At 37.7% G+C, this 27,619-nt stretch overlaps 1 protein-coding gene across 1 annotated transcript in view; it reads left to right on the plus strand.

The window, feature by feature from the left end:
• The window catches only part of XRCC4 (X-ray repair complementing defective repair in Chinese hamster cells 4), a 113,071-nt gene that overhangs the window by 13,915 nt on the left and 71,537 nt on the right, over positions 1-27,619 (plus strand). The window contains exons 3-4 of the mRNA XM_009331790.1: positions 579-731; positions 1,409-1,512. Coding sequence (XP_009330065.1) covers positions 579-731; positions 1,409-1,512 — 257 coding nt within the window. The remainder of the gene's footprint in view (positions 1-578; positions 732-1,408; positions 1,513-27,619) is intronic.

The raw sequence follows: 27,619 nt of genomic DNA on the forward strand, positions 1-27,619 counted from the left end.
TCTGTATCACCCACATCTTTCCCGGGAGTCCTGGCAAGGAAAGAGTTCTGGAGCTGTCCCGGTTGCCCAAAGTATTTGCTGGTCATCTCAGCCCATGTTGTAATGGAGTTGCCTATTTCTTGTTTCGTTTTTTTTTTTTCCTGTTCAAATATATTTCAAGTCAGAGTGTGTGGTCCAGATTTGGGACCTGTCAAGCTTAATCATATCTATTTGTAATCTCATTATGTGTATCCTGCTAAGCTATGCCCACTATGGTGAATTCAGCCTTGAAACTAAAGAACACTTGCCTATTTAAATTTTAGTTGTCTCAGATGCATGTGTGCACGAACTGATCAAAAAAAGCATGAAGGGAAAATTTTCCCCTTGGAAACTTGCCCCTTTTGGTAGCAAAGTTCATTCAAATTTTCTGTGGAAAAAGAAGTTTCTTCTGGCCTGTTTCAGGCACAAGATGCTAGGCTAGTCATGCATGGTTTGGTATGGGGATTCCTGTAACAGGAAGGCTGGCCTCACTACAGAATTTTCTTCCCGGAAACAGAGTTGTAAAAAGAAATGGTGTAACGGTTAATTTTGCATTGTAGGCTGGAAAAATGTGTGGAAGCTAAAGAAGAACTAGAGTCAGATCTTTATAACCGGTTTATTTTGGTGCTGAATGAAAAGAAGGCAAAGATAAGAAACTTACAGAAGTTGTTGAATGAAGCTAAAGAACCTGCAGCAGATGCCAAAAGTACAAGGTATTTCTTAATTTTCCTGAGTTACTTGGTATCATACCTGATGCATATTTTAGTTTAGTTTATCTTCCATTTCTTTGGCTCTTAACAGTGAGTGACAGTTCTTCCTGGCTAAGTGCTTGGTTATCCAAAACAATACTGATACTCATGAAAGCAGAGGATTCTTTGTGGCGTCACTGCAAATAGCAGCATATTGTTTTGGATGCTGTAGCCAAGAACTAAACATTGAATGAATCTGTCCTCCTCTTTTTTCTGTTAGGTTGCAATTGATTTTCCAATCAGAGTACGTTTCTGCCATTTCCATAGGTAGTACTTTCATATGCATTCTCCCTGAATTATTTGATTCCTTTTGTCCTTTGGAAAACAAAAATACCGAAATCTAAGTGTTTTTGTGTACTTTCTATTTCAAAAATATCGAGAGAAGATGAATCATTCTAGTGCTACAACACACCTTAATTTGTTTGCTATTTTTATCCTGCCTTTTTATACCTTAACTTACCTTTTATTGTCTGACCTTGTATATGAATATGCTAAGCTGTTCAGCATGGGGACTCTATGTTGACTTGTATCAGCTTGCATTGCCTCTAAGACCGTGCAGAAATATTTATAAATTCTTTGCAGGAATAATAGATGGCAAAGATGTACTTGCTTTTTTTCCTTTTTTTTTTTTTTCCCCCTAGGGATAGTATAACTACTACTCAGATGGCTACAGGGAGGGAAAATGACTATGATGGCAGCACTGATGAGGAAAGTGAAAATTTAACACGGGCCTCATTACCATCAGGTAAGACAGAATGTATTGTCTTTGGGAATATCACGGACAGGCCAATCATTTTATGTGAATAAACCTTAATGAAGACGAAATACTACCTGACAAGTTGCTCTGTGACAAGCTAACCTGCAAGCCTTAAAAATATCTTTCTTGAAGCAGAGTATAATACTGGCATTTTCAAATTAGAGAGAGGAAGTTTAAAAGAATGTAGCACAAGTGAAGATACTGTCATTTCTTCCGATACGACAAATTACACACTTTGCAGAACTAATGACTGTCTAACAGTATCTGAACCATCAACAATTCCATTTCAAATTCTAGGAATCATGATGTGTATTCAATGATTGCTAAAATGTAAAATGTAGTTCCTGACAGTTTCAATAGTGTTAAGAAGGGGAAAGAGAGGAGGTTTAATGGCTATAAAAAGACCTGTGTGCATAAGTGGAATAAAAATGTATTTATAGCAGAATTAATTTTAATTTGCCAGTGAGTTTTTGGCCTCATGACGGTGCTCATGAAACTTAGTTTTATCAATTTTTCCAGGACTAGAGACTTCTAAAGTGTATGGGGTACAGCAATTGCCCATCCTACAATAGAAGTTATTTAACTGTGAATCATAGAAGTATTGGCATATTTTGGCAAACTAGTAGGAATATGCAGGACAAATGCTATCAAGGTTTTAAAACTGCATTGACACTTGCCATATAGTTATTATAAACTTCCCTTCAGGTCTGCAGAGTTTGCTATGGGTTCTCTCACTGGAGCTTTCTATTTCCACCATAGGTAAAGGTAATCAAGACAACAACTTATTACAACTGTTTACTGTGCATACTGGGAACCAGAAGTGTTCAAGACCCTGATACCAGTAGTATTCAGCTTTGTAACTCATATCGGCCTGTTTGTTGAGGACTTTCTAATATAATATAAAGTAGACAGAGCTTCAGACACATGTAGAAAGTTGCAATTATGGAAAGAAATTATTTGATATTGTACTATGCTCTTCAGAAATCTTTGCTTTCAAGTGGTATTTGGTCAGTTCAGATTATGTGGGGAGAAATACTTTACATTTAGTGAAAAGGCAAGGGAAGGGAAGGTGTTGATTCTTTTGCTAGATTTAGTAGGACTTAATTAGCTCAGTAACAGTTTTGAGAGAGACACATGTATTTAAAAATGAAAACAAACCCCCGCTGCCCTACTCAGGCAATCATGAGGGACTGGACTGATCAATGTTATAGGAAAAAAATAGCACATGTATCTTTATTCGAGTTATAAACAAAAATGTGCTTTCTGTTGCCTTTGAGGGATAAAATACTCAGGATTTTGATCGTGACTAGAGAGTTCTTTCAACTGCAAAATTTGCAAATAATACGAAGACTATAAACTTAATCCTTTGGGTAACACACTCAAGTTTTTCAAGGTAATGGCATTCTTGAACCTGCACAATGAGTATCGCTTAGGTCAGTTGATACTCTTCCTGTGTACACAGCTTTCTCTTTCCATGAACAATAGAAAAGCACAGATAGGAGCTGCATGTCTTAGTGTGGTCTAGGATTTTCACATGCAAAAAGAGGTCTGAGGCAGGCTGTGTCTCTGTGAAGAAGACAGTGGTTCAGGGGTGAGTGGCATGAGAGGATAATGAAGCTCGTAGCTACATCAAGCATCAAGGACTGTAAGGCATAAAAGATAATACAGATAATGTTTGGATTTTTTCTGTTTATCTGTAGTTTCCTATCTCTTAGTCCAACATTACATTTCTTTGCCTTTTGGATTTGGAATGTCATTGTGTGGGTTGCAGGAGTCAATGAGAATTAAACAATTTTCAGGAATGTTTTAGTAGATATTGGTGAAAGCCACAATCAAGAGAGAAAATCATAATTTAAGAACTGCTTTGAAGGAAAGTGAAGGCAGGTGTATAGATGGACACATATATACATATTAAGTGTGCATTTGTATATGTGAATGTCTAAAATTTAAAAAGCGAGAAGCTGGTGCTGGTTGTCATAAATGAAAAGTAGGAATTGCAGGAGATGGCTGAAGAAAGCCGCATGATATAAAAGCAGAGAGTCTCAGGCCAGGAGGTAGAAGGCCAACGACCAGTCTTCAAATCAGTTGAGAACATATATGCAGTTGTTATTGTGCAATGGTAAAAAAATCAGTAGTAATTAAAAAAGCAGCTGTGTTCAGTAAGTGCTTTTGGTTTGTGTTTAGGGGGGAAAACTAGGTGTAGTTGTGTCATAATGTAGTTCTGTTCTAGCAACTAAGAGGGACATGAAACAGCAGCTGTGAAATCTGGACATTTTATAATTAGCCAGCCAGGATATGTTGAACTGCAGAGTTTAAAAAGCTGCCTGGAAATTTTGCCTAGCTACCAATAATTGTGTGTGTGCAAGCTTCTAGAATTTTCGGGGCACTGAGGGCATTCCAGGGATTTGGAAAAAATCTGCTAATATTTACCAAAAGAAAAAGTAAATGAAATGGCACATTTGGTTATGGGTGTATCAGTCTGGTGTTGATCTGATGCAAATATTGGAACAAGACTCAACGAAGAAAAATACTAAGAAAAGGAGTAAGAACGGTTAATTCCAGTCTTTGTAAAGGTGCAGAAACCGGAGATTGAAAACCAGGTACTCATGTCTTCTGTGATGAGATTACCAGCTTGCTGATGAAGGTAAAATTAGTAAAGTAATAGACTGACTTCCATAAGATATCATGCTGCGCCACATTTTAATCAAGAAATTGGAACATGGAAATTAATATAACACATGATGAATAGATTCTCAAATGAGGTAATATGTCTATATCAAAATATAAATGGAAAGTTATCAGTCCTTGTATCTGAGGAGTGCGAAACTGAAGATAATGTATATAAACCAATTTGTGTTTTGTGATACACCAACTATAAACAAAATGTATGCATTCTAACACAGTGTAATGCAATGATTTCCAGTCCTTTGACACCTGCGCTTCACCTGAAAATACCAACAGTGTCTCAGGCTTTCCTTTGCCTAGCTCCTTCTGCCACATAAAGCTGGGTACCTCCAGGGGTTGCCATCATCTTCCCCACGTGGACCCATCTAGCAAAGTCAAGAACTGCTTGGGCAACTTTTGCGCTCTTACTGCATATTGCACCCGTTCTGGCACGGTGGCACTGTCCTGCCCGGCCTTGCAGGAAACAGGTTTGGTCTTAGCCCAAGTTGGTTCAATTGGTCTCTGTCTGACCTCTTATCAGTTTATAACTTCCCAGTGCTACCTGCCTCACCTGATAGGGAACCACTGGTCTAGTGTAAGGATACTTCGGAAAATAAAGAACATACAGAAAATAAATAAGGAGATTTGCAATGTTAGGGCAAAAGAGACTTTTGAGTCAATATATGATTTGGCCCTTTGATGCAGTGCTGTGTCAAGTTTGGATATCAGGATTTGAAGAAAAATGTTAGCAAGTTGGGGACAATAAAATTGTGATAACAAGGGAGGGATTAGCAAATGATTAAATGAAATGTGAAGGAGGATCTTAAACAATCATTGTTTTCATGGTCTAAAAGAAACTACATTGCAAAATGATGTGATGGTAGATGGTCTTTCCATCCAGCAGATAGAGGTTTTTAATGAACTTGAATAACTGGAACTTAACATTAGACAAAGACAAAAGACATTATTCCTGACAGGATAATTAACTGTTGGAACAGTTCGGAGCGGGTTATGATGGGTTCTGTCTATCACTGCCAGCACTGAAATCACGATGGCATGATTTTAATCAAAAGACAAGATCTTGTTCATATAAGCATGAACTTAAAAGAAGTACACAACCTATGTTTTGTTGGGCATTGCAAAAGGCTGTTACTATGACAGCTTTTCCTCTATAACAGCAGATGAATCGCAGAATAAAACCATTTCTTGTGTCTTCTACAAAAATGAGTTTACTCATGCATGAATTCTCAGCAAGGCTATCAGGTAGGTTTTCAACCTCTGCACAGCAGGCGACTACATTTATTTGTTCAGCTTCAGATAAATTTTGTGTAGAGGCCTTTTCCCTGCAATAGCAGTTAACCTGTAACCTAAAAGTTTACCTAAAGATTTAGTTATTTGGCACTTACAGTACGATTTGTAGATATGATTTATGGTTTGCTTTTTGACAGCAGTTTCTACTTCATAGCTTAAAGCCAAAATCAACTGAAACATGGTAGTTTTTATCTTTAATCTACACACTGATGTAGTTAATGCTTTATATTGTAAAAGAACAAATTAAAATAGAATTAGTAGGTATTTTAGGGTAACACATTCAGGAAAACAACGGATGTATATGCGAAGTACAACTTTTAGAAATAGTACAACTTTTATGAATTATACTGTATGTCTTTCAATACAACAGCTTTGCCCATCATGCCATAAGCGTGGGGGAAATTTATTTGACATATTGGTTAGGATTGTGAATGTGAGATTGAAAAAGGCACACAACTCCCACTTTCACTGCATTTTAATAAATTCTTAAGCAGCAGCTATATATGACGTGCCAGGTCCCTGTAAATGCTTGTAAGCTCTTATTTGAGAGAGTTTCTGCTCTGGAAGGAGGACAAGAGGGAAATCCTCCTACTGTTAAGCAGTTCTTCATGAATGGGGAGGTATGAATGTTTCTTGGGAGTAGGGGGAGGTTGCTTTTGGTTTGTTTTGTTATTTGTTTTACTCCTGGGTTGGTAAGTTTCTAGCTGAGCCATCAAAAGCGGATTTAGTTGTTACTTTCACTATTGGTACTTCAACAAAGTTCCAGCAACTTTGCGGGCGCCTCACACTTGAGACTGCTGATGTGCTGTTTCACTCCTACCTCATGCGTTGCATGTAGTCTTGCACTTCAACTCTTTAATCAAATATCTGATATTTTGTTTAGCTTGACTGGTGTCTAGCATTTTTAGGGTCATCATTTTTGGTTGGGACCGCTAGGTCCTGTGACAGTAGAAAGAATGATACACACACAGAGATGAGAAGCACCTGGTGCAGGCTTGGAAAGATTACAGAGAGATGTTGATTGGAATAAGACTGTAGTTCTTTTCATCTTCTGTTGCCAACAGGTCCTGTTTTTTTAAAAAAAACAACAGGCTGGAAATTGCCAGTCTGTATTTCTCTTAGCCCACAAGAGTGACCTGGTGACTCAGCATGATGCCACCACACTGACGCAAGAAGCTTCTGTCATTTTTAGAATGCAGAAACCCTTATTCTGATAAAGGATAATCCGGAACGCAACCCAGCTGTTACTAATTGCTCTTACTTCTGCTCAGTGCTAAATTTTACTGTTATTATTTACTCTAGCTATTGAGTCCCTTCTCCCAGAGGACAAAATGACAGTAAGATTATCAGACTAAGAAAACATCATTTGATGTCATGATTAGCGATCATGTCTTTGTCATACAAATGAAACCCTTTTATTAACTAAAAAATACTTTAGTGGTCCATATGTCAGGAAGCTTTTAAAACAGGAGTAAGGATTGGATAAACATTCTCCCTTTCTGCTTCCTTCCCAGGAGCTTGAAAGGTAGATGAAGGGTAATAGTTTCCCTCTTCATAGTGTTTGGCGGACGACCAGGGAAGAGAAGGTTATTCCTCTTCCCAGGTGTATGACGAAACTGCAGGGAAAGATGTTATATACTGAAATCTATAATAGATATGAAGGATAATATAGCAGGTGGGAGACAAGCAATGGAAGAAATTATTTTACAATTTATTATTGTTATTTTCAGTTATAATGCTATTGTATGTGGCTGCCCCAAAACAAGGCTATGGGACACCAATTTACAGTCAGCTTGTTCTCTTTTATTTTCTCTTGCCCATGAATTCCTTCAATGTATTTCACATTGAAATCGGTGGAAGTTACGGCTCCTTGGGGTAAGGAAGGATCTCATGGTCTGGCCTGTTGGATTAAATGAAATTTTATGTTCTGTGTTTCTTGCCACATATATAGAAATATTCCATATTAAGTGAATCCTCAGACTTTCAATGCTCATACTTTTCTACATGTTTGATGATGAGGACAGATTCGAATTTGGTTCTAATAAACTCGCTATAATGCCCAAAATAAATAAGAGCAAGCACCTTGTCATTTTCTACTATTTTGCTATGCAAATGTTCTCATCCCCTTCATTCAAGTTCCTGCCTTGGGGATTACATGTTGTGCCTTCAGGAGGCTATGGCCCTTTAAATTTAATTAGTTCTCTTGTGTAGTCCAAACCACCGATGGCTTGATGCTGCTGGTTAATAAGCTTTGATCAAAGTTATTAAAAAAAAAAAAAAAAAGCCTATTATAACAGCACCCGACTGTGCTGTGCAGTTAAAGTTCCATCTGTGAAGGCTTCTCTTTTAAAGCCTATTTTAAGGAGTTTTAGAACTTGGCCGTTTTAATTGACTTCAGGTTTAAATTATTATTTTATTTTTTTGTCAAGCTATAATTGGAAATGGTTCATCCCAAGGAATAATCTCATTTCTCTTTCCTTTAAAGCTGTAGATACCTTTTTTTCTGAAATTTGATATTGATCTTTTTTTTTTTTCTCCCATATCCTGATGGTTTTATGCCTGTAAAACATTTGTGGTTGCCAGACTGCTTTCCCTCTGTGTTATACCAGGTGCCATGGTCAAAATGCATTTACAGCACAAATATCAGTATGTTTCATGTCCCTTTAAAAATCCTGTTATGAATGTTGCATTAAGAGGGTTTAATAAGGTATTACTTTAAAATATTACTATGAAAATTATCAAAACTGCTTATACGTCTGCATGCACCTTCTCATTGTACATGCTTCAGTATATAAAGTGGTGTAGTTGAATGTGGTTGCCTCTCAATGAGTCATTATTTATTCAGTGAAGTGATATAATAACAGTGATATAATCATAATGGATTTATGCTTTGGTAAGACTGTTGCAGATTACTAAATTTGGTGATTGATCAAAAAAGTAGAGTACCTAATGACCACACTGCCGGTTAGGTGCAACAGCATTGACTAATATAAAATTTAAAAATGTTTGTTGGTGTATTATCCACATATTACTAGATGTTACATGTGAAGGAACTTTATTTCCTTGGTGAGCTGTAGAATTTTTTGAAGTGTAATTAAAAGCTCTGCCTAAATCATCAAATCAACTGTCTTTATCAGATTTAAGTTAAATTGTAAGACTCTGATTTTAGAATGGTTTCCAGTGCAAGCTAGAAAGTCCAAGCTTAATGCAGTTCCATGAATACTGGGTTTTTTTTTTCCCTCTACTTAAAACAAAGCTAGTTTAAACAGTTCAGCAATGTACATTTCAAACAGAGGTCGAATTATTTCTTTTTTTTTGGGGGGGGGTTAATATATCTATGCAAAGAGGAACAAATAAGATAAAGTTCCAGTCATTCAAAAGAAAAAAAATATCAAAAATCAAATCCATTAATGAAGCAGTACCTTTGTAAATTTTATCTTCTTCCATGAATAAACAGGTTTTTCCCCCTAAGGAAGAAAACTGTCTATATGTTTGTACCCTGGCTTGTTGGAGTTCTAATGTTCCCTCTACTTCTCTTCAAAATGTGTTGTACTTTGCTACAGCTTGAGAGCCTGAAAGTATTAAGCGGCATTAGGCAGAGATAACAAATCCTCATTGTATTTATGTAGAGTACCAACATATTCCTGTGGGACACATAAGGGAAATGTAGAGCCTCCTTCTGTTCTTGCTCGTATTTCACACCAATTTGACGTGTACCCAACAGGCTGTAATTAGAGCAGAGCTGGACATAAATTCTGTGAGTCAAAGCACTTTTGCACTGAGCGTGCACATTCTGATACTTGTTTCCTTTGCAAAATCCTGTAACTTGACCATCTACAAGACAGCACTAATTCAGTGGGACCCTTTCTTTGTTTTCTCTTCTTCATGAACTACAGAAGACCTATTTCAACACCCGTTGAGTTGAGAATGTAATTCATCAGTTGTGAAACTATAGCATTAGTGGTGCTGGAGCGGTGCCACGAACAGCCCTGCTCTGTTTCATCCTCCTTCAATAAATAGTTAAAGAACAACTGCTTATCAGGTAAATAGGAAACTTCTGCCAGTCATCAATAACCTGCCTGGGGTAATCCCCATTCTAACACTTTTGTTTGCTCTCCTGCTTTTAAGTCACAGACTCTGTGGGTATTTGTGTAGTATCCAGCATAATGGTCCTTTTGGGATCTGCTGTGATTAAAAGAACTAGCAATAATTATTCTTCTTATACCAAAATATGCTTCAATACATGTATTATGGACCATAGAAATTACCGAATGCAATGTGACAACAGTGCTTTATTTTCATCTATGCAAACCTGCCAATGAAACTGCTCTATCACACAGTTTCATTATGAACTTCATGCCACATACCTGCTCTAAAGAATTCTTTGAGTTGCAGGTCATAAATTGGTTCACCGGAAGGTACAGTCAGAGGTTTATTTTTCCTGGGGGTTATTTTGGAAAGGTAAAACTGAGCCAGACAACTTTTTTTTCCCCCTTTTTCCCTTGTTCTTTTCCCCTCCCCCCCTTTTTTCCCTTCCCCCTCATTTTTTCCCTTCCCACCCCTTTTTCCCTTCCCCCCTTTTTTCCTTCCCCCCCCTTTTTTCCCTTCCCCCTCATTTTTTCCCTTCCCACCCCTTTTTCCCTTCCCCCTCATTTTTTCCCTTCCCACCCCTTTTTCCCTTCCCCCCCCTTTTTCCCCCCCCTTTTTTCCCTTTCTTTTTCCCCCTTCTTTTTTCCTTTTTTTTTTTTGATAAAGGATTTTTTACTTTCTCATGAGTGTTATAGTTTAATTGCTTTTAGTGTAAATAATGATCAAGTCTAATTTAATGGGAACTTTTTATTTTGTGTTCACACCATTTATTATGATGGTTTTCTTGTGCTTGTTTACAAAGCTAGGTATTTGCTTTTGGTGTCTGGTTGATTTTATATAGACATGTAATTCAGAGAGGAAGAAAAAGCTTCAAAATATTTAAGTATACTTCATGGTATACTGAAAACAAATAAGATGATTCACATGCAAATTACACAATGCATTTGTATTCCCTTCCCTCTTGGAAATATGGATGTACTTTAGAAGAGTTGATCTTGGGTTTAGCAGTATCAGCTCTTGGAGAAGTATCCTTTCATCAAAGAGAAGTATTGGTTCTTGAGAAAAATGGTTCCTGCAGGGGTACTGATAGCAAGTTTCTATAATCCTGAACATTAGGATAAAAGCCCTTATCTTCAACTATTGAATAGGCTGCATATCAGTGGCAACCAACAAAGCCCGGATACTGCAGATTCTTGCAGATCAGAGTCTCTTGTGTTCAGTGAGCAGCACATTCAAGCTAAGTTTGCTGGCAGGAGTCGAAACCTGTGGCTGTTGCACATTTTATAACAGCTCTTCTCACTTTAAGATGAATATTTTGTAGGTTGTCTTCTTAAACTTCATCTTTCCTGCATGTTTTGTCATGGGTGGTAGTGACTCAAGTAATCAAAAGTTTCCACTGCTGTTTACCCACACTGATTTTTTTTGCACAGTAATAAGCTTCCATTTCTGAATTTTGAATGTTGCTTTCTCTCTGACAAAATGCTGGAAGGGCATTTCCTCTGGCCACCTGTGTAACATTCACTGTAATAATTATCTTAATTACTTCCCAACTGTATTACAATGTCTCATTCCAGCCTATCTTGATTGAAAGCTGGATTGCTGAAGATTGCACTATAACCTATGGCTGTTTCCTTGATTTATTACTTTTCCAGGTTAGGCATGCATCCTTGTTTTTAACTTAAAATTTTCTCAGCTAAACTTCACACTGTGAGACTGGTAGGTCTTTGCTAGATTTAAGAGTTGGTTTCCCCGTTTGGGTTTGCTTCCTGTAGCCCTTTTTTGTTTCTTCAAACCCAGTGAATACTTGATTGGAAACATAGTTTACATCTAAAGAAATGTCAAAATCTTCATACTATATAAAATAAGAATAAAAAAGGATTTATTTTCCTTTAATCCTTTAAAAAGCCTTTGATTAAGAAGAAGGAAATCCCTTTGCTCTGTGAGCTAAAAGTCATGAATGTAATACTCCCCTAAACTTTTTGTGTTTGGGTTTTTAGGGTTATTTTTACTTCTTCCTTCCTTCTCTCCTCTTCTATCCTGCTTATTTTACTGGATATTTTTGTTATTTATGTCCATCTCAAGTAATAGGTGCTGTCATAAAATCACTTTCCTATTTGTTGTTTAGCTCGTATTCTTAAAATAGCATGTAGATCAATCTAAAAGATACTGAGGGTGAGGTGATAAAATTGTATTAGAAAAAAGCTGCTTTAATTAATAAAAACCCTAAATGATAGCTCTGATACACAAATTCCACAGAAATCATTTGGCATGATGCCAGATTTCTTGGAAAGCAGGTTTTTGTTGCGCATTGTACTGGAAAGCTGAGAAGTTCCTTTTCATCTTTAGGATGAAAGGCTCTCCTCCAAGACCCTTTTCCTCAATCTGCGTAACACTACATATATCGCATACACAAGTTTCATGTAGAATATTAGGCATTTGTAAAACTTAGAAGGGAAAAAATGGCTTTAAAATAATTGAGAGACAATAGGCAAATTTTGTCTGTAAATATTACTCTGTTTTTCGCTATATTCTGCTTGTTTCTAAAGATTAACCTGAGCTTGTTGATTTATACTCCTTTACGTACAAGAGGCCAAATGATCTCATAAAGAAGCTGTCAATTACAAAGCCTGCATTCAAAGAGATCAAACGTTAAGTTACACACTCTGAAAGACAGCTTACTCACATGTGACCTGATGGAGGAGAGAGATTTTCAAAACTGGAGCTGTCAGCAGCATCTTATTAGTTTTTTTACTTACTGTATAAATTAAAGGGAACAAAAGATATAATGCCAAATCAAATGTATTGTAAACTCTGTCTTCTGCTTTTTTTAATTCGCTGGAGACTAGAACCCAACATATCTGAAACAGAGAGAGAATGTATTTCCTCATGCTTACAAATGCCTCATTTTATTTACATAGTTGTTTATATGTTTGATTTATTTTACTCTGGTATGACACATACAACATGACAACTGCTAACCCTCTGTAAAGAGCAAAATGGCAATTCATGAGGTTCAGAGCTTTACATATATAAAGGAAGACAGGTGCAAAACCCACTCTCTAGTATTTTGCAGGATATGTTCTAAAACAGGATCATTTTTACTGTAGTTAGATTAAATCTGTATCTGAAAGCTATGTGGTCAGACAGAAAGATGATATGGGTCTGTGCATCCTGAATATGACTCCCCTGTCTTAGAAGCTAAAGATCTAACTTTTCTTTCAAAAGGGCAGATTTAAATAAAAGCATGATCAGAGATGGATTAGTCTTTCTGCACTTTCCATCCCCAGTTCACAAGTCCTTACCTAGTGACAGCTTTTCTCATATTCCTGTGAGACAGCAGTTAGTAGGTGGGATCTTGATCACCTGGGACTAATCATCAAACTGAAATCACTGGGCCTTCTTTTGTATTCTTCTCAAATTTAAACCTAGTAATTCACCTTTCCCAAGAAGGAATCCCTGTAGTCAAGCTGCTAACCTTTTCTTCCCTTGTAGCTTATAAAAATCTCATTAATAACTCATTTATAACTCATTACCAATTCTGTCAGCATGTAAAAAGACACACTATCACTCTTTTCATACAAACAAAATTTGGAGGCTCAGTGAGCTGCTTGGTACCCATTGTTCTAGAAATTTGTGTATACATTTGGATATCAAGTATAAATTAAAATGGGTGCCCATTTTTAACTGTCCTTTTTTAAGGAATGTGGATTAAAATATAGGACTTAGCCCTTTGTGTAGATATCAATTGTGTCCAAAACTAGCATAACTAAAATGAAAAAAGGTACATTAGCATATGTTGATATGTACTAGTATTTTGGAATATATTAGTAATATAATAAAAGTTTAAAATTGCCAATTATTGCATAATAGTATTTCTTAGCCTCTCTTAACCAAGTAACTGCCTCAATTGTTTGAAAAACACAACCAAAACAAATTAGTCTGCAGTATTGATGTCCAGGGCAGAAAACCAGTTTACTATGTCAATTTCAAATGCCTGCCACTTTACTGCCAGGGCATTCCTTTGTTCAGTTTGAGAGGAGAGTTTATTTTTTATTTAGTAAAAATATTAAACTTGCTTAGCACAAAAATGAATAAGCACCTCAGTGGCAACTGTGCTGATATATAATAATCTCAAGTTTCAAGAATGACCAAAGTAACTTCCATGATTTCATTAATTAATCAGTCAATAGCTTAGAAAGTTATTGCACGCAACCAATTCAAGCAAGACCAAAAATCTCAAATCTCTTATGCTCAGACTCCTGCAGAGCAGACTGTTGTGTTCAGTTTTGGCCATCTTCAGAGAACAGTATGGCCTGAGCGGGGAGAACAGTAAATGCGAGTTGGGAAGGAGGAACTGGGTGGGAAAAATGTAGAATGCAGGAAAACAATGAGAGACTAAACTTAATATAAAGCTGCATTTAACACCAGTGGTTTATGTTGGTGTAACTTTTCTTACTCAGATCTGAGGTCTGTAGATTACTAGAGAATACTGCTGATACTGCACAAATCCCTGTTACTTATGCTTTTGACAGTAAAATACCGGTTTGTATTCACCATCACCACCTTTTTGCAAATCAGAGAAGCATTTTGTGTAATTTTTATACCTGCCACCACATTCATTGGTTTTCCTCATCCTCCTCTCACCATGCACCTTCTTTTGCCTACAGCCTTGTCATTAGTTAACCCATTCATGGCAGTGAATTAATTTTTGTCTCTGTAAGGAACCTATTTGTTTCAAATGGAGAAATAAACACAACTTGTAGTCCAACACCTTCCAGCACTGCTCTGGCTGCTAAGCTCCGCTTTGCTCCAGCAGCTGAGACTTTGGATCTTCCAGGTCTGTTTACCTGGCTAAACTATTGTTTCTGTTTATACAGTGGTCTCCCTAGATTTCTGTCTTCTGATCCTGCAAACTGCAACTGTCTCCAATTCAATAAGGCAAAAGCAGTGCTTGTTTGGGATCAGCCATACTGTGAGCTGTTGTCTCAGCCAGGAAAAAATAGCTCTTTAATCTGTAGCCGTGAGTTGAATTCTCACAAGGATACTCATTACTTATATTTCCTGGGAGAGAAGGGTCAGGTCATGAGTATCTGATTGCCAGCAATTTCCTTAAGACCTTTCCTGGGAAACATATGAGGCAGGCGATCGGAAGTCTTTGGAGTAGGAGCTGAGAAAACGCTGTGTGAAACAAAGGGGTTAACCTGTTTGTAACCTCCAGGAGTTCTTGCATAAGGGGGATGTTGGCATTCATGTGAGTTGCTTAAGGTTATTTTTATTTTGTTCTACCATTTCCGTGTTTTGTGAATGCAGCTCATTTGCTGAAGACATTAAAGTAATTTAAAAGAAAATATGCAAAAACTTAAATGCAAAATAAAGCTGTTGTCTATTCCCGACTTGAAAGTAATTTACTTCATTACACCTCACCAAATATTAACTTCTTTAGTTACACATAAAACTTGGTCTGTTTTAGGAACAGTATCATTAACTATATGGTTCACCAGTAGCTCATCACTCCTGAAAGCACCAAAACATTTTATATGCAATCTTTAAATTCAAACAAGGCTTTCAGAATTTTGATGAAGGTGAAATCTTCGCTGCTCTGTCTTTTTTCTTTAAGAGGTGAAGAGAGAAAGCGCATTATAAGAATACTTAGTCACTTCCCTGAAGTTGCCCCGTGGCCCAGGAGACGTGGAAGGAATATGTCTCAGCAAAAGGGAGAAGATCTGGGACACGTTTCTGAGAAGTGAGACACTGGCTTCTTGCATCACTGATCAGTGTATGCTAAGGGGAACGTAGATGAAGCAGATAGCAAAATGTATGCCATCGTACTTGAAACAGCATACGTAGCATTATATGACAGAGAATCTAACTACTAGATTGTGTGTGGTAAGAAGGAGCATTCAAAGTGGAGAACTCCACAGGCAACCTTGGAAAAATCTCATGGAAATGCTGTTTTTCCGAAGAGTTGCATTTTGTGAACCACAGGATGTCCTTTGTTAATTAAGATACTTTGTTCTGAGCTTCCAATGACTCCTGTTTTCTAAATGTGAGAGGTTTGCAGCGTTTTTTGTTAGGATTTGCAGAAACACAGTATTGATATGGGAAGGAAAATGGATGTACAATATGAACAGGATACTTGGTAGTAAATAATTTTCTTGGCCAATTTTTTTTTAAAAATCCCTCAAAATCTGCAAAATAGAATTATGTGTAGATCTCCAATGCCTATGGTTTATACCTGGCTGCTTTTCTTGGCGTGTAATTGCAACACAGCATATAACAGTTCATTTTATGTTTAGTCCTAGTGCTAAACAAAGCTTAGTACAAGGGCTTTCGTTTGACAAAAATCACCTGCCTCTCCATTTGCTGTGTAATGTCACTTATATTAATTGCTTGGCATCAGCTCTCATCTGTATCCAAAGATGAATCCTTATCCACAGCTTATTCAAATACTGCTCCTTGGTTCAAATTAGCATTAAAAGCATTCAGTCGATTACTTGTTCCTTGGCAAAAGTCTGTCACTTACTCACAGTTGCTTTAACTGAGACTGATTGTAGGCTGCCTGAAGACTCAGTTCCCTGATTTCCTTACTTGACAACAGCAAATCTGAGTCACAATTCCCAGTGCTCACTTGTTTTAAACTGTGTAGCAAGGTGTGCTGAATAAACCTCCCTGCAAAACACTGCTGCTTGTTTGTGTGGCTGCTCGCTAAGAAATGTTCCTTTATGCAGAAGATTAAAAACATGTTGATACTTGTCCTCCAGTTGAAGCTGCTTGTAAATTATATCTGATTTTATTTCGATTCTGTTCAGCAAAAAGGTCAACTCAAGTATTGTCACCTACCTTGATTTTAAAGAGAAAATTCTCACTGGCATAGCTTAGCCCTGTTCCTTAAATTTATACTGTTAACAGGTGAGTTATCATGGGGATACAGCACCCAACTTAACCATCGGTTTTAGGACTCTGGCCAAATTATTAGAGCCAGATGCTCAGGTAACTGAGTGGTGATTCATAGAATCATAGAATCATTTAGATTGGAAAAGACCCTTAGGATCATCGAGTCCAATCATAAACCTAACACCTCCAAGTCCCACTAAACCATGTCCCTAAATGCCACATCTACACGTCTTTTAAATATTTATTACTGATTTATATTAGTTAAAACTCTTGTCTTTAGTGTGTTAGAGTAGCACGTAAGAACTAAGTGGTGGATTTTCAGGAATATTGCTGAAGTGGCCAGTTGGCTTACTGCAAAGCAATGCAGGTACACAGCCATGGGGGTCAAAGGAGATACAACGCATGCCTCACAAGCAGAGGAGAAACACCACTGAAGGGTATCCTCCATGTAAGAAAGTAAAAAGATTTGGGGATAAATAGAGGAGGAAGAAGAAAAAAGTATGAATGGTCAATTTTTGAGCAAATGGCACAGGAACAGAAGTGACTTTACTGCTGATCTAATTGAATGCCTTTGGCTGCTGATTTAATGGCAGGGGAAGGGTGATGGTAGGTTAGGCAAACGTCTGCTTAGCTTTTTGGTAATTATGGCTGTTGAAATACAATCACTTTGGACAAATATAGCTACAGTTGCTTTTATATTGGACTGTTTGATAGCTAAGACTTTGAGCCTGTGTAGAAAGCTGAACTGACACAGTGACAGAGCAGTTCCACTTCTAACGTTGAATTATAGAGAAGATGAGAAACTTGGGAGTTTTTGGGTAGATGTAAAACGCAGATGGACCTTTAGATTAAATGAATTTTCAATCACTACACTATACTGTCATTAATTTTCATATGATGTGCCCTATATTTATTTTACTTTGTTGGTTTTTATGTCCCCGCGTTTAAAACCATATCATTATCCAGTGAAGTTTAGGAACGTGTTTTGTCAAGTGTTTGTAAGCTCTGAGAATATTAACAAATCACTAAACAAGCACAAGTTTTCCATCAAGATAGAGAAGAAAATTAAATATACATCCTCTCCTGGTGCCCAGGAGGGATAAGCTCCTATTGTGCACTTAGCTTTTGCAGATGAAGCTTCTCATATGAGCATGTTTTATCTTTTCATCAAAGTGGGGAACAGAGAGCTGTTTTCTTTCTGGAATTTCTAGTTCATCTTTCCAAGAAACAGTTGAGGCTTATAGCTTTTAGAGAGATGTAAAAAGTGCTTCTGGCCACCAAGGACTTGATAAAGATTTTTGGAGCTTGTGACATGAATACATCTGTCTTTTCCCTGTGATCAGAGATGGAGGTGGGTTGTAAATGATGTAAATGTGATCTTCGATTTACCACCTGCCTGCATCTAAACTGATTTTTTTGAGAAAGAAATGAAAGGTGTTGCGCAGCTAACCATTACACTGAGCAGCTGACCTCAATTATTGCAGGCTGATGACATTGACTACATCAGACCAAGGGTAAAATCAGATCTCTGTCATGAGTCCTATCATGTCAGGGGTCTCTTGCGTGTGAAACAGGGCAAGGATTAGAAGATTGTCACTGGAGTGTTTTTAAGGGCTATACATGCTTTCAAGCTATCGTCGAGATATTTGGACCATGAGATTGAAGTCAGTCATTTTCACAAAGCATCAGCAAGGTCAAAACTGTGATTGGCGTTTCGTTTGTGCACTTGTGTGAGTGAATTATATTACTTTCTAGGCTATTTAACTGCTTACTGATCGTTTATTCTTTACTCTGTTACAACCCTTGGTTCAGGAATTGCCTAGTGGAAAAAAAAGGCTTCTCTCTAGCCATGTGAACATCAAAAAGCTGTTTAAATGTCTGAGAACTTCCTGATTATCTTTGTAGCATAAATAAATTTTGATAATCTAGGAAAATAATAGGCGGAAGATCATATGTTACTTTGGGAACAAGCATCATTCCCACTGCATCCTGAGAGGAGAGTCTCGTCCACCTCATGCTGGACCTCTGAGGAGGTAGTCATTAAGTTTGGAGAGCTAAGGAGACGAGCTAATTTATTTCTTCCCTGCTTATCCCTCAAGACAGGATAACTAAGGGTAGAAGAAACACAGTCATCCCATTGTAGGTGGTATATCATCCCTCAAGTGCATGCCTTGCTTGTGAGGTTTGGCTGATGTTTGGGGGATTGAGGTTATTTTTATGTGCAGAGAAAGGCCAACTCTGTGAATGTTCCTCTGTTCTTTGAAGTGGCATAGACATTGAAGAGCTGTACTGAGCATCCAGATAAACAGGCACTTTCAGGAGATGTTTATATTTTATGGCTAAAATACATTACTTTAAATAGTTTTCTAAAGCTACAGCCCTAGTATGGTTGTGTCTCTGGTCTACTGAGGAGAATTTTCTCTCCATAAACAATGCAAAGTTCCCTTAAAATAACTCACTGGTAAATTCCCCCTGGGCAGGAGACTGTCAGCAAGTCTCCGTTCAGCTGGAAGGAAAGGAGTGGGCGCAGGGAGACTGCACCGTCTGGGGGGAGATGCCTTAGCAAGGCAAGGAGAGGACCCACAGTTCCCGTCTTCTGGTGTGAGACAAGATAATAGGTTTGTGGTACAGAGTAGGGATTTTGCAGCTCTTTTACGAGCTTGAAGGAAGGAACCGTGCCTGTTTCACTCTGTGCCGCTCCATCTTTCTGCAGCATGGAGTAGTAGGAGTAAAGGACAGATCAAGTTGCATTTTCATTTTATTTTTTTTTACAAAATGGGATGTTAGGAAAAAGCAGCACTGCTTTTAGGTGAGCATAAGCTATTTCCCACTTCATCCCCCACTCTTTAGTGTGGCTTGCTAAAATACTCTAGTACGGGAGAAAAACGAAATCAGATTTGTTAACAGTAGCCATTGGTTCAGCCAGTCTTGACCCTTATCTCGGTGACAGTGTATTAACCCTGACCTGTGCCATATATCTGTATCCTGTGTCTGGGGTAGGAAACTAGAAGGCAAAACAAAAAACAAACCCTTCCTTCCAGCAGTCTGGTGTCTCGGAGTTGAACTGCCTGTGTCTCCTGATTACTCAGGCTGGATCCATGCTGCTGCTGTTGCCATTCAGAAATACACTGACACTTTAATTCAAGGCTGCATTTCAGAATAAATCATCCCCTTGTTGCACATGAATCTGAGGAACTTTAAAATACTTGTCTGGGAGAAAGCAGCGCTTTGAACCGCTGAACTCACGTGGTGATTTATGGTAGGAAAGATTCTGAACGCAGTTTCTGGTAAAGAGGGGGTGGCTTTATTTTCCTTAGATATCTTTGGATAACAAGATCAACACAATTCTTGTTATTAGTAAAAATAGTTTTAGCAAGAATAACAGGTGTTTTTGTAGCAAAGACTACTGAGACTAAATCATGAAGGCACGTAGCATTTCCCTTTTTATGCCACCAAAACAAGAGGCTCCGAAATGGCTGCCTTGATACGCGACCGTGCAGGCTAACAGCAATCCGGGGAGCAGCTAGCTGCATGGGCTTGGAGCCCATCATAGCATCTGGGAATGTCCTCCTCAAACTGGTCTGGCCACGCAACTCTTTTTGACTTTTCCAAGGTTGGGAAAGATTTATTGTATCGAATGGAATGTCATGTTCTGGGATAGGTACGGTGTGTTAATGAGTTAAAACTGAATGTTTTACAGAACAGTCATGGTGATGCTTTTTTCCTTGCTAATTCAGAGCTTGTGGGGAAAGAAGAGAGGAATCGACTGTAATCCCTTTTGTATAATTTTTAAAAAAAGTACAAAATTACTATGTACAGCTTTTACTAGAGAAAAAATGGTCAAGAAGGATTCCAGGTGTTTCTCAGGTAATTATATTATTCAGCTGCCTTTTCAGGAAATACAATTTAAAATGACTGTGTTCATGCATAGCATGCAATTAGTCTTTTGCTTTGTTTTGTGTATTTCACCAGCAAGCTATCCCAGAATAATACTCTGAATTCTCAATTGGTGTAATTCATTATAGTTCCATTAAGTTCCAGAGAGGCTACTCTGGTTTATTCTGGCTCGGTTTCTGGCCAGAGTGTTCAATTCTGAATATGTAATAAAAGTGTTAGTCATCTTAACAGCCGTTATTCACATTAGTATTTTGTGCCCAGTCCTGGATGTTTTAATGTGTTTTTTGTTGATCAACAAAGAGGGTGTTGTGTACGACAGAGTATACATGGGCAAAGATTAGCTGTATCTTTCTCTGCTTTTGAACTTTATTCTGACATTTTTACGCTTCTGCATAGTATTCTCCTCCACGAGTGGTCTAATCAGAGCTGGTCTTCCTGGGAGGCATGCTGCCAAAATAACAGTCAGTACCAGCGACCATGGGACTGAGGGCAGTACTGTGAAGACTTCCCTGGTTAAACTTGAGCAGACAAGGAAAGAAAACATTTTTTTAAATGTCTGATTTGGAACTCTGTGTGATTTTAATTATTTTTTAAGTCAGCTATACCAGTATTATAATGATTAATCCATTCCAATAAAAGAAAATTACAGGTTCTCAAACATCTTTTTAGACAAGTATTATGATGGTTAGAAACAATATTAGTTAAAGGCAAAAATTCTAGCATTAAATAATAGCAACATTATTATTTCTAAGAATCAAACTGTCAAATATAGTACTATTTAGGATATCTGGAGTACTTGTAAGATGTAGCCTGTAATGTGAGAAAATATGATACCAAGATTCTCTGTTATACATTTCTTTTTTTCTTGGAAAGAGTCAAAAATCAAATGATACAATATTTTCTGCTTATAGAACCTTGTTACAGCTTTCTGTCATCCCACACATCAGCCACTTAACCTAATGACTTATTCTGATTTTACTGTTAGCGAACTTAATTCTGTAAGTCTTTGTAGCCTGAAACACTTTTTCTCTTGGTTCTTCAGAAAACGTCATCATAAAATCATGCACGCTTTCTAACATCTTCAGCAAATTTTGCTGGAAATAACCCACTAACATTCTTTTTTTAAAGACATCGTGTTTTTATAGTATTTCATCACTAGAATTTAGTATGTGGTTTATATCACAGTGATCATCCCTTCATATTCTCCCTGCAGACGGTGCCAGAGGAAAAACTCTTTTCAGTCTAAATCAATCTGTTAAATTGTCTGCTGGTTCTAGCATAGTGATTTTTTGTCTTAATTTCAAGCAGTGTATACGTAGTTTATTCCTGTTTCTTTAAAAGTGTGGGAGCCGTTTTTGGAACCACTAGTTAAGCAAAAGTTTTTAATCTGCCATTGCTGAATTCATGTTTGGATGCCTTTACAGTTCTCTCGTAAGATCAATGCTGCCATGCTGCCTTTACCCCACCTCTTTTATTTCACAGATTATCAAAGTTACTTTTTCTTGCAGATAGAATAGAATAGATGAAATAATTAATCTCCATGCATTTCTTTGCACTTAGATGGAGTGATCTGCACACATATTTGTGTTTTTTCCCCTGTGTAAAGGAGTTTTTTTTGGCCCCTGTTCTTCAGTGATCTTCAGGAGTGCTATTCTGATAAACTCAGTGTCTGGAGCCTAGGCTTGAGCTGTGTTGTGGTGGGGAAAGGAGTGTGTATTTACACCCTATGTATTTAAATCCCGTTTTCTCTAAGCTTTCTTTAGTTACCAGGAGCCTGTATTACTTTTTATAATGAAACCACCTTACCATTACAGTGATTGTTGTTTTGGAGGAATGTCATGAAGTGTTTGAATCTCCACAGGGTCTTAATAATTTAAATGAATTTTTGGTGGTAAAGGAGCATGAGAATTTCCCAGGGTAATGAAATTACGAAATACATTAAATATAGAAAAGTATTTTCTTCTTCCATATGTATTGAGCTTGCATAAAATATTATGCAACCATAAATTATCCCTTTATATAGATATCCCTATCTTTTTTTTTAGAATCACTGCATGTTGATGGAGGGGTAGAGGAATTGCATGAAGCGTTGCCAGTCTAAGCTGTGTTCAGCCATTAAGTAATTTCTCAGGCTGCTGCACACTGCAGAAAGGCTTAGTAGTAAGATTCTTTATCAGAAGAAATAGTATGTTTCCTAGGCTTGAACACGTGTTGTTTTGTGTTACCAAGTGGGGTTGGTGATTTAGGTAACCAAAACCCTGTCATTCCCATTTTAATAAAGAATTTGCGTGGTGCCTCTTGGCCCTGGTGACTCGTAGGGACATTGGCTGGGGAAGGATACATGGAACATTAGCACAGCTCAGGGCGTGATCCTGTTTTTTCTTACTGAGGAGTGGAGTTTTTGCCATATGGAAAGACTATCCCAGAGTTAGTGGATCCCAGGGGAACAAAGCCAGTTCTGTATAATAAGTCTGGCTGTGACTCTAACCATCACACCACACAATTACTTCATCTTGCATCCTGGCTGTGCATCTCTATTGTCTGATTAACTTGGGGCCAGGCTATTTGCCATAGTCTTTTGCCATTCATTTTCACCATTACTTTTTAAAATTTCCCTGAATATCTTCCAGCTTGTCACTAGCAATGTGTTTCATAGACGGTTTCATGATTTAGGTTAAAGCTTCGGAAGCTGAGCTCCTTTCTAACTACATCTTTAGCTGTGGTCTGTTAGTGGTGACCTTTGCACATGTGTACAGCCCAGCCGGATCAGGAGAGCCCTGCAGATGTTCAGGGACCTGATGAAGAAAAACAGCCCAGGTCAGAATGTAAACACAGGTCTTGAGTCCTATCATAAGTTTTATGATCCATTCACAATGAATAATAAATGGTGAATAAAAGTTAAAATTGTGCTATGTATGTGTCTTACGGACTGCATTGTAAGTGTTTAAAAGCACCTAAATAGAAGTTATTACAGATTAAACCATCCTTTTGATTCTGATTGAGACATGCTGATTGATAATTTTTTGTTCGTCTTATATTAATGTCTTGTACATGATCAGATTTCATGTTCATTGCTCAGTCAATGTTATAATAAATATTAATGTATTGCTGCTCTCAAAGTGCTTATTGAGATCTTTAAATTTTTTTAAAATATATTCTCAGAACCTCTTAGACTAACCAAAATTACCTGTAGCATTTTCCACAGCAAAATTATCCTGTGATGTTGATTGAAATTGTGCCAGTGCATCTGCCATAAAAACGTTAATGTCATGTCTGACTGAGACACATGCACCTTCTATGTTCATCACTTCTAAATCCATTATAAAGACCTTAATGGTAGCTGTATATAAAGACATGCCATAATGACATCTTAAATGCTGTCTTTAAATTCACAGCATGAAAAGCCTTTTAGAAACACTGTATGAAAAAAGCAGGTAGCTAACAGCAATTTGTGGATAATATTCATGGTATGTCTTTTATTTAGTGGGGGTTTTATATTCTTTTCAATAGAAATAAATGGGTCCAGAAAGCTAATGGTGTAAACAGAACTTTGTTCCTAGTGAATGACATTTGAGACCTCAGGTCAGCTTTCATGTTTCACAGCAAACATAGGAAAATGCATGCTGGAGTTTGGAAGTGTATCAGCTGGTTATACAAAATTAAAAAATATACAATAGAAATATAAGATCTAAAGCATATTAAATTTAGAAAAAGGGTATATACATACAGAAATCCCTTCTGTAGCAAGGTTATGTGGAAAGGGCATGAGCTTCTCATGAAATAATCTTTCAGAAGGAAGAGGTTCGGAGTTTGTTACAATTCTGTCAAGGACCTTGTGTAGTCATTTTCTGGGCAATGACCTCCTTTTACCAGTCACCACAATACACTCAGTTTGTCTCAAATTTTGCTAAAGGCAGAAAGAGGAAAGGGGAATAGATGGAAAAGAAGGCAGTACTAAATCTTATGGGCTTCACCCAAAATTTTTTGTAATCATCACGGAAGCCCAGAGGATGCTGGAGCAAAGCATGGGCTTTTCCGAGGATCACGTCTAACTTTCCTGTTTTTCACTTCAGTATGCAAGACATTGGATACTTTGGGCAGTGGTTTACTCTTTAAAAGGTTTACTTTAAACAACAATAAAAATTTAAAACAAAACAAAAACCCCACGGTTTTGATCCATGAGTGTCTAAATTTATTTTCTTAATTACACAGTTTATAATATTGACATGACCTTTGATCCTGTCAGTAGTACTGTTTGATTTTATTAATTAGGCTCTAGTCTTTCAACTGTTTTCTATCAACATTGATTGGAAGATTATAATAGTACTTTATAATCTTTCAGATGCTGAAGAATCATATTGGCCATCAGAGTGGCTCACTGGCCTGTTAGATCCCACGCTTGTTTGTGACTGAGCCTTGCTTGACGAAACTGTCCCTTTCCTCATGCCTACCCACCCCAAGACTCACTGTTTCCTCCACAGAGGATTAGCCTCCCTGCCCACTCCGTCCTCCAGAGTCCCTACGCACATGCACGTAATTGGTGTCTACAGGAATAATAATAATATTACCTCTTAGCTGCTCTTATGTTTACAGATGTGTCTCTATCCTTTGGACCTGGCTTGTGTGATCCTTTTCATTCCTCAGTGTCAAGGTGTTTTATAAAGTCAAGTAAACATTACTCATGGTTTACACACAAGGAACCAAAGCGTGAATATCCATCAGGGTGAGTGGCAGGATCAGGAACCGATCTCGTGTCCCCCTGAATGCAGTGCAGCAGCCTGCATGTTGAATAACTTTGATCCTTAGAAAGTTATTTGCAGTATTTCCCAACCCAAGAAGATTGTGGGGTTGGGAAAAAATGATTAAACTTAACTTCTGCTTATAGATTCCAGAAGATTTTATCCATGCTTAGGTACCCAAGTCTTACTCGAATATAGGCGAGTAACAAATATGCCCTAGGAGCGTGATGAAATTAACTACAAAACAGCCACTAATAGTGGTGACTTTTAGTTGCCACAACCATAGACAGAATTAAAATCGGGGAATGAGAGGTAAAAAGCATGTTAGTAACTTTCTGAGTAAGCAGCCACCCTTGACTGCTTCCAGTACTATTGTTAGTATAAACTGCAGGAGATGCTCCATTTCCTTTTTACTCATTTAATGCTTTCTCAACATTTTTCCTTTGACGATGAAATTTTGAATGATTAGGCTCTATCCAATCATTAATTAAGTATATTCACATGTAAGGACAGTTTTTATCTAGCTGTTTTCTGTTCCAAGGTTAAAATTGTGTATCTTTATGAAGTGACATAGTGCTTGTGTCACTAACTTTTAGATTAAATGATTTTAAAGCTTGAAATCTGTCTTTTTGTCTCTCAAAGAAAACAGGTAGGACCACATATTTATGTTGCTATATAAAAAATATAAGTAACAAAATACATTCTGATCTGAATGTAGCATTTGTTTAAACATTATTGTACTTCCTTACTAATATAGTGAAATACGGGCAGGCAAAGTTCCTGTTTAAACAGATTTTTATTTTAGATTTTTCCACCTGAAATGTTTGCTCAACCTAAAGTAGAAATATCTATACCCCAAAAAATAGAATTTATAATATAATTGAAAAGAATCTTAAGGCAGCTTAGAAGATACCACACAATAAAGTTATTGGTAGAGGTTAGTAATTTATGCACCATAAAATGCCATCATTATGAAAACATACATTTTCCAGAGTTATTGCAGCCTGTGGCTTCCCTTGAGTTGTACTGATTTCCTCAAAAATTGTTTAATGGGGAAAGAGATAATTCTCGTGGCATAAGAGTCTAAGCTCCAGCTATTTCAAAGCACTATGGTGCAACTTCAGGGCACTGGGTAGGTTACGGCCCGAGCGCAGCTCACGCTTGTTTTTTTAAGACTACCTTCAGTACACAGAGGCAGATCTCTCTGGCCTCATGATCCCTGCAGAGTTCTTAGGGAAAAAAATGTGTGTCAAGACGATGATCTTCTAAACCAGCTAGCTTTTATGTACATTTCCAGGAGACAGACTAGATAATCTAAAGACTATTCAAGGACAAGAGCAACCCAGTGCTTTATCCAAGAAATAAAAAATAAATTAAAAAAGTCAAAAGGCTTTATTGTTTACAGATCTTTTCAGTCACTGTTATATATTTCACCATCCAAGAGATACTGATTTTGAGTAAAGAAGTTAGCACAGGGGTAGCTATAGTTCTTACAAATGCATGCCCGAGGGGTTTGAGAGTTACTGTTAGTATTAATTCAGAAGCCCTGTTTCAAAGTGCTCATAAATAGCTATGCTATTTTATCTTCACATTCTGAATAGCATTACGGGTGACCATTTTACATAAACGTTAACAAAATAATCTCGCGCTGGTTTGAAATTGGTGAGTAATATAATTACCATTATTCAAACTCTTCTTTAGGACTGGCTTTCAAATGTCAGGCTCCACATCCACACAGCCAGGGGTTAGGCGTAATAATAAGTATCGTCTGACATATGGGGTAACCTTAGAGGTGATACTTGGAAGCCCACCACCGTCAGTGCCAGGGCCTGGATCAGCAGGGCGGGCTTAGCAAGAGAAGCTGCAGACACCAGGAAAATTTACTAGAGCAAAAATGATGCCAGTTGGAATTGCAGGCATGAGGTATATGTTTTACATGCCTGGTAAGAAATGACTTTGGGCTCCACTACCTCATATTGAATCAAAAGATCACAGCCCAGAAACTTTTTCCAAAGCTTTTCTTAGCTTCATGTTTTTAATTCGTCTATCTGTCTGTTTTGTTGTTTTGTTTACTTGACCTGCATGCTGTTTAATGTCTCCTGGGGATGCTGTTCAGAAGCCTCCTACCTCCACCCTGGGTGGTACAGATGATCCAAATAGGAGATCAGGGGAGTCCAGAGAATGACTCCAGCAGTCACACCCGGGACAGTGAGCTCATCTAAACCTTTGCAGACAACGACTTTTTAAATGCTCTTGCCTGAACTCGGATCCGCTGGTGAGCTAGACGACGGCGCATCCAACCATGGTACACAAAAATTAGCCTCATCGGGCAGCATTAATATAGAGTTTCAAAAAGATTTGAGGTTCAGAGATGGAAAAGGATTTCTAAAACTGCATGTAATAAATCCGGACTGTCATTGGATCATTGGAAAGCTGGCTCATGCTGTTGCTGAGCAGCCTAATTCGTCGCCAAACAGTCTTTTGGCTAGTCAAAAACCACC

The sequence above is a fragment of the Pygoscelis adeliae genome, unplaced genomic scaffold, assembly GCF_000699105.1.
Source record: "Pygoscelis adeliae isolate BGI_AS28 unplaced genomic scaffold, ASM69910v1 Scaffold19, whole genome shotgun sequence".
NCBI lineage: Eukaryota > Metazoa > Chordata > Aves > Sphenisciformes > Spheniscidae > Pygoscelis > Pygoscelis adeliae.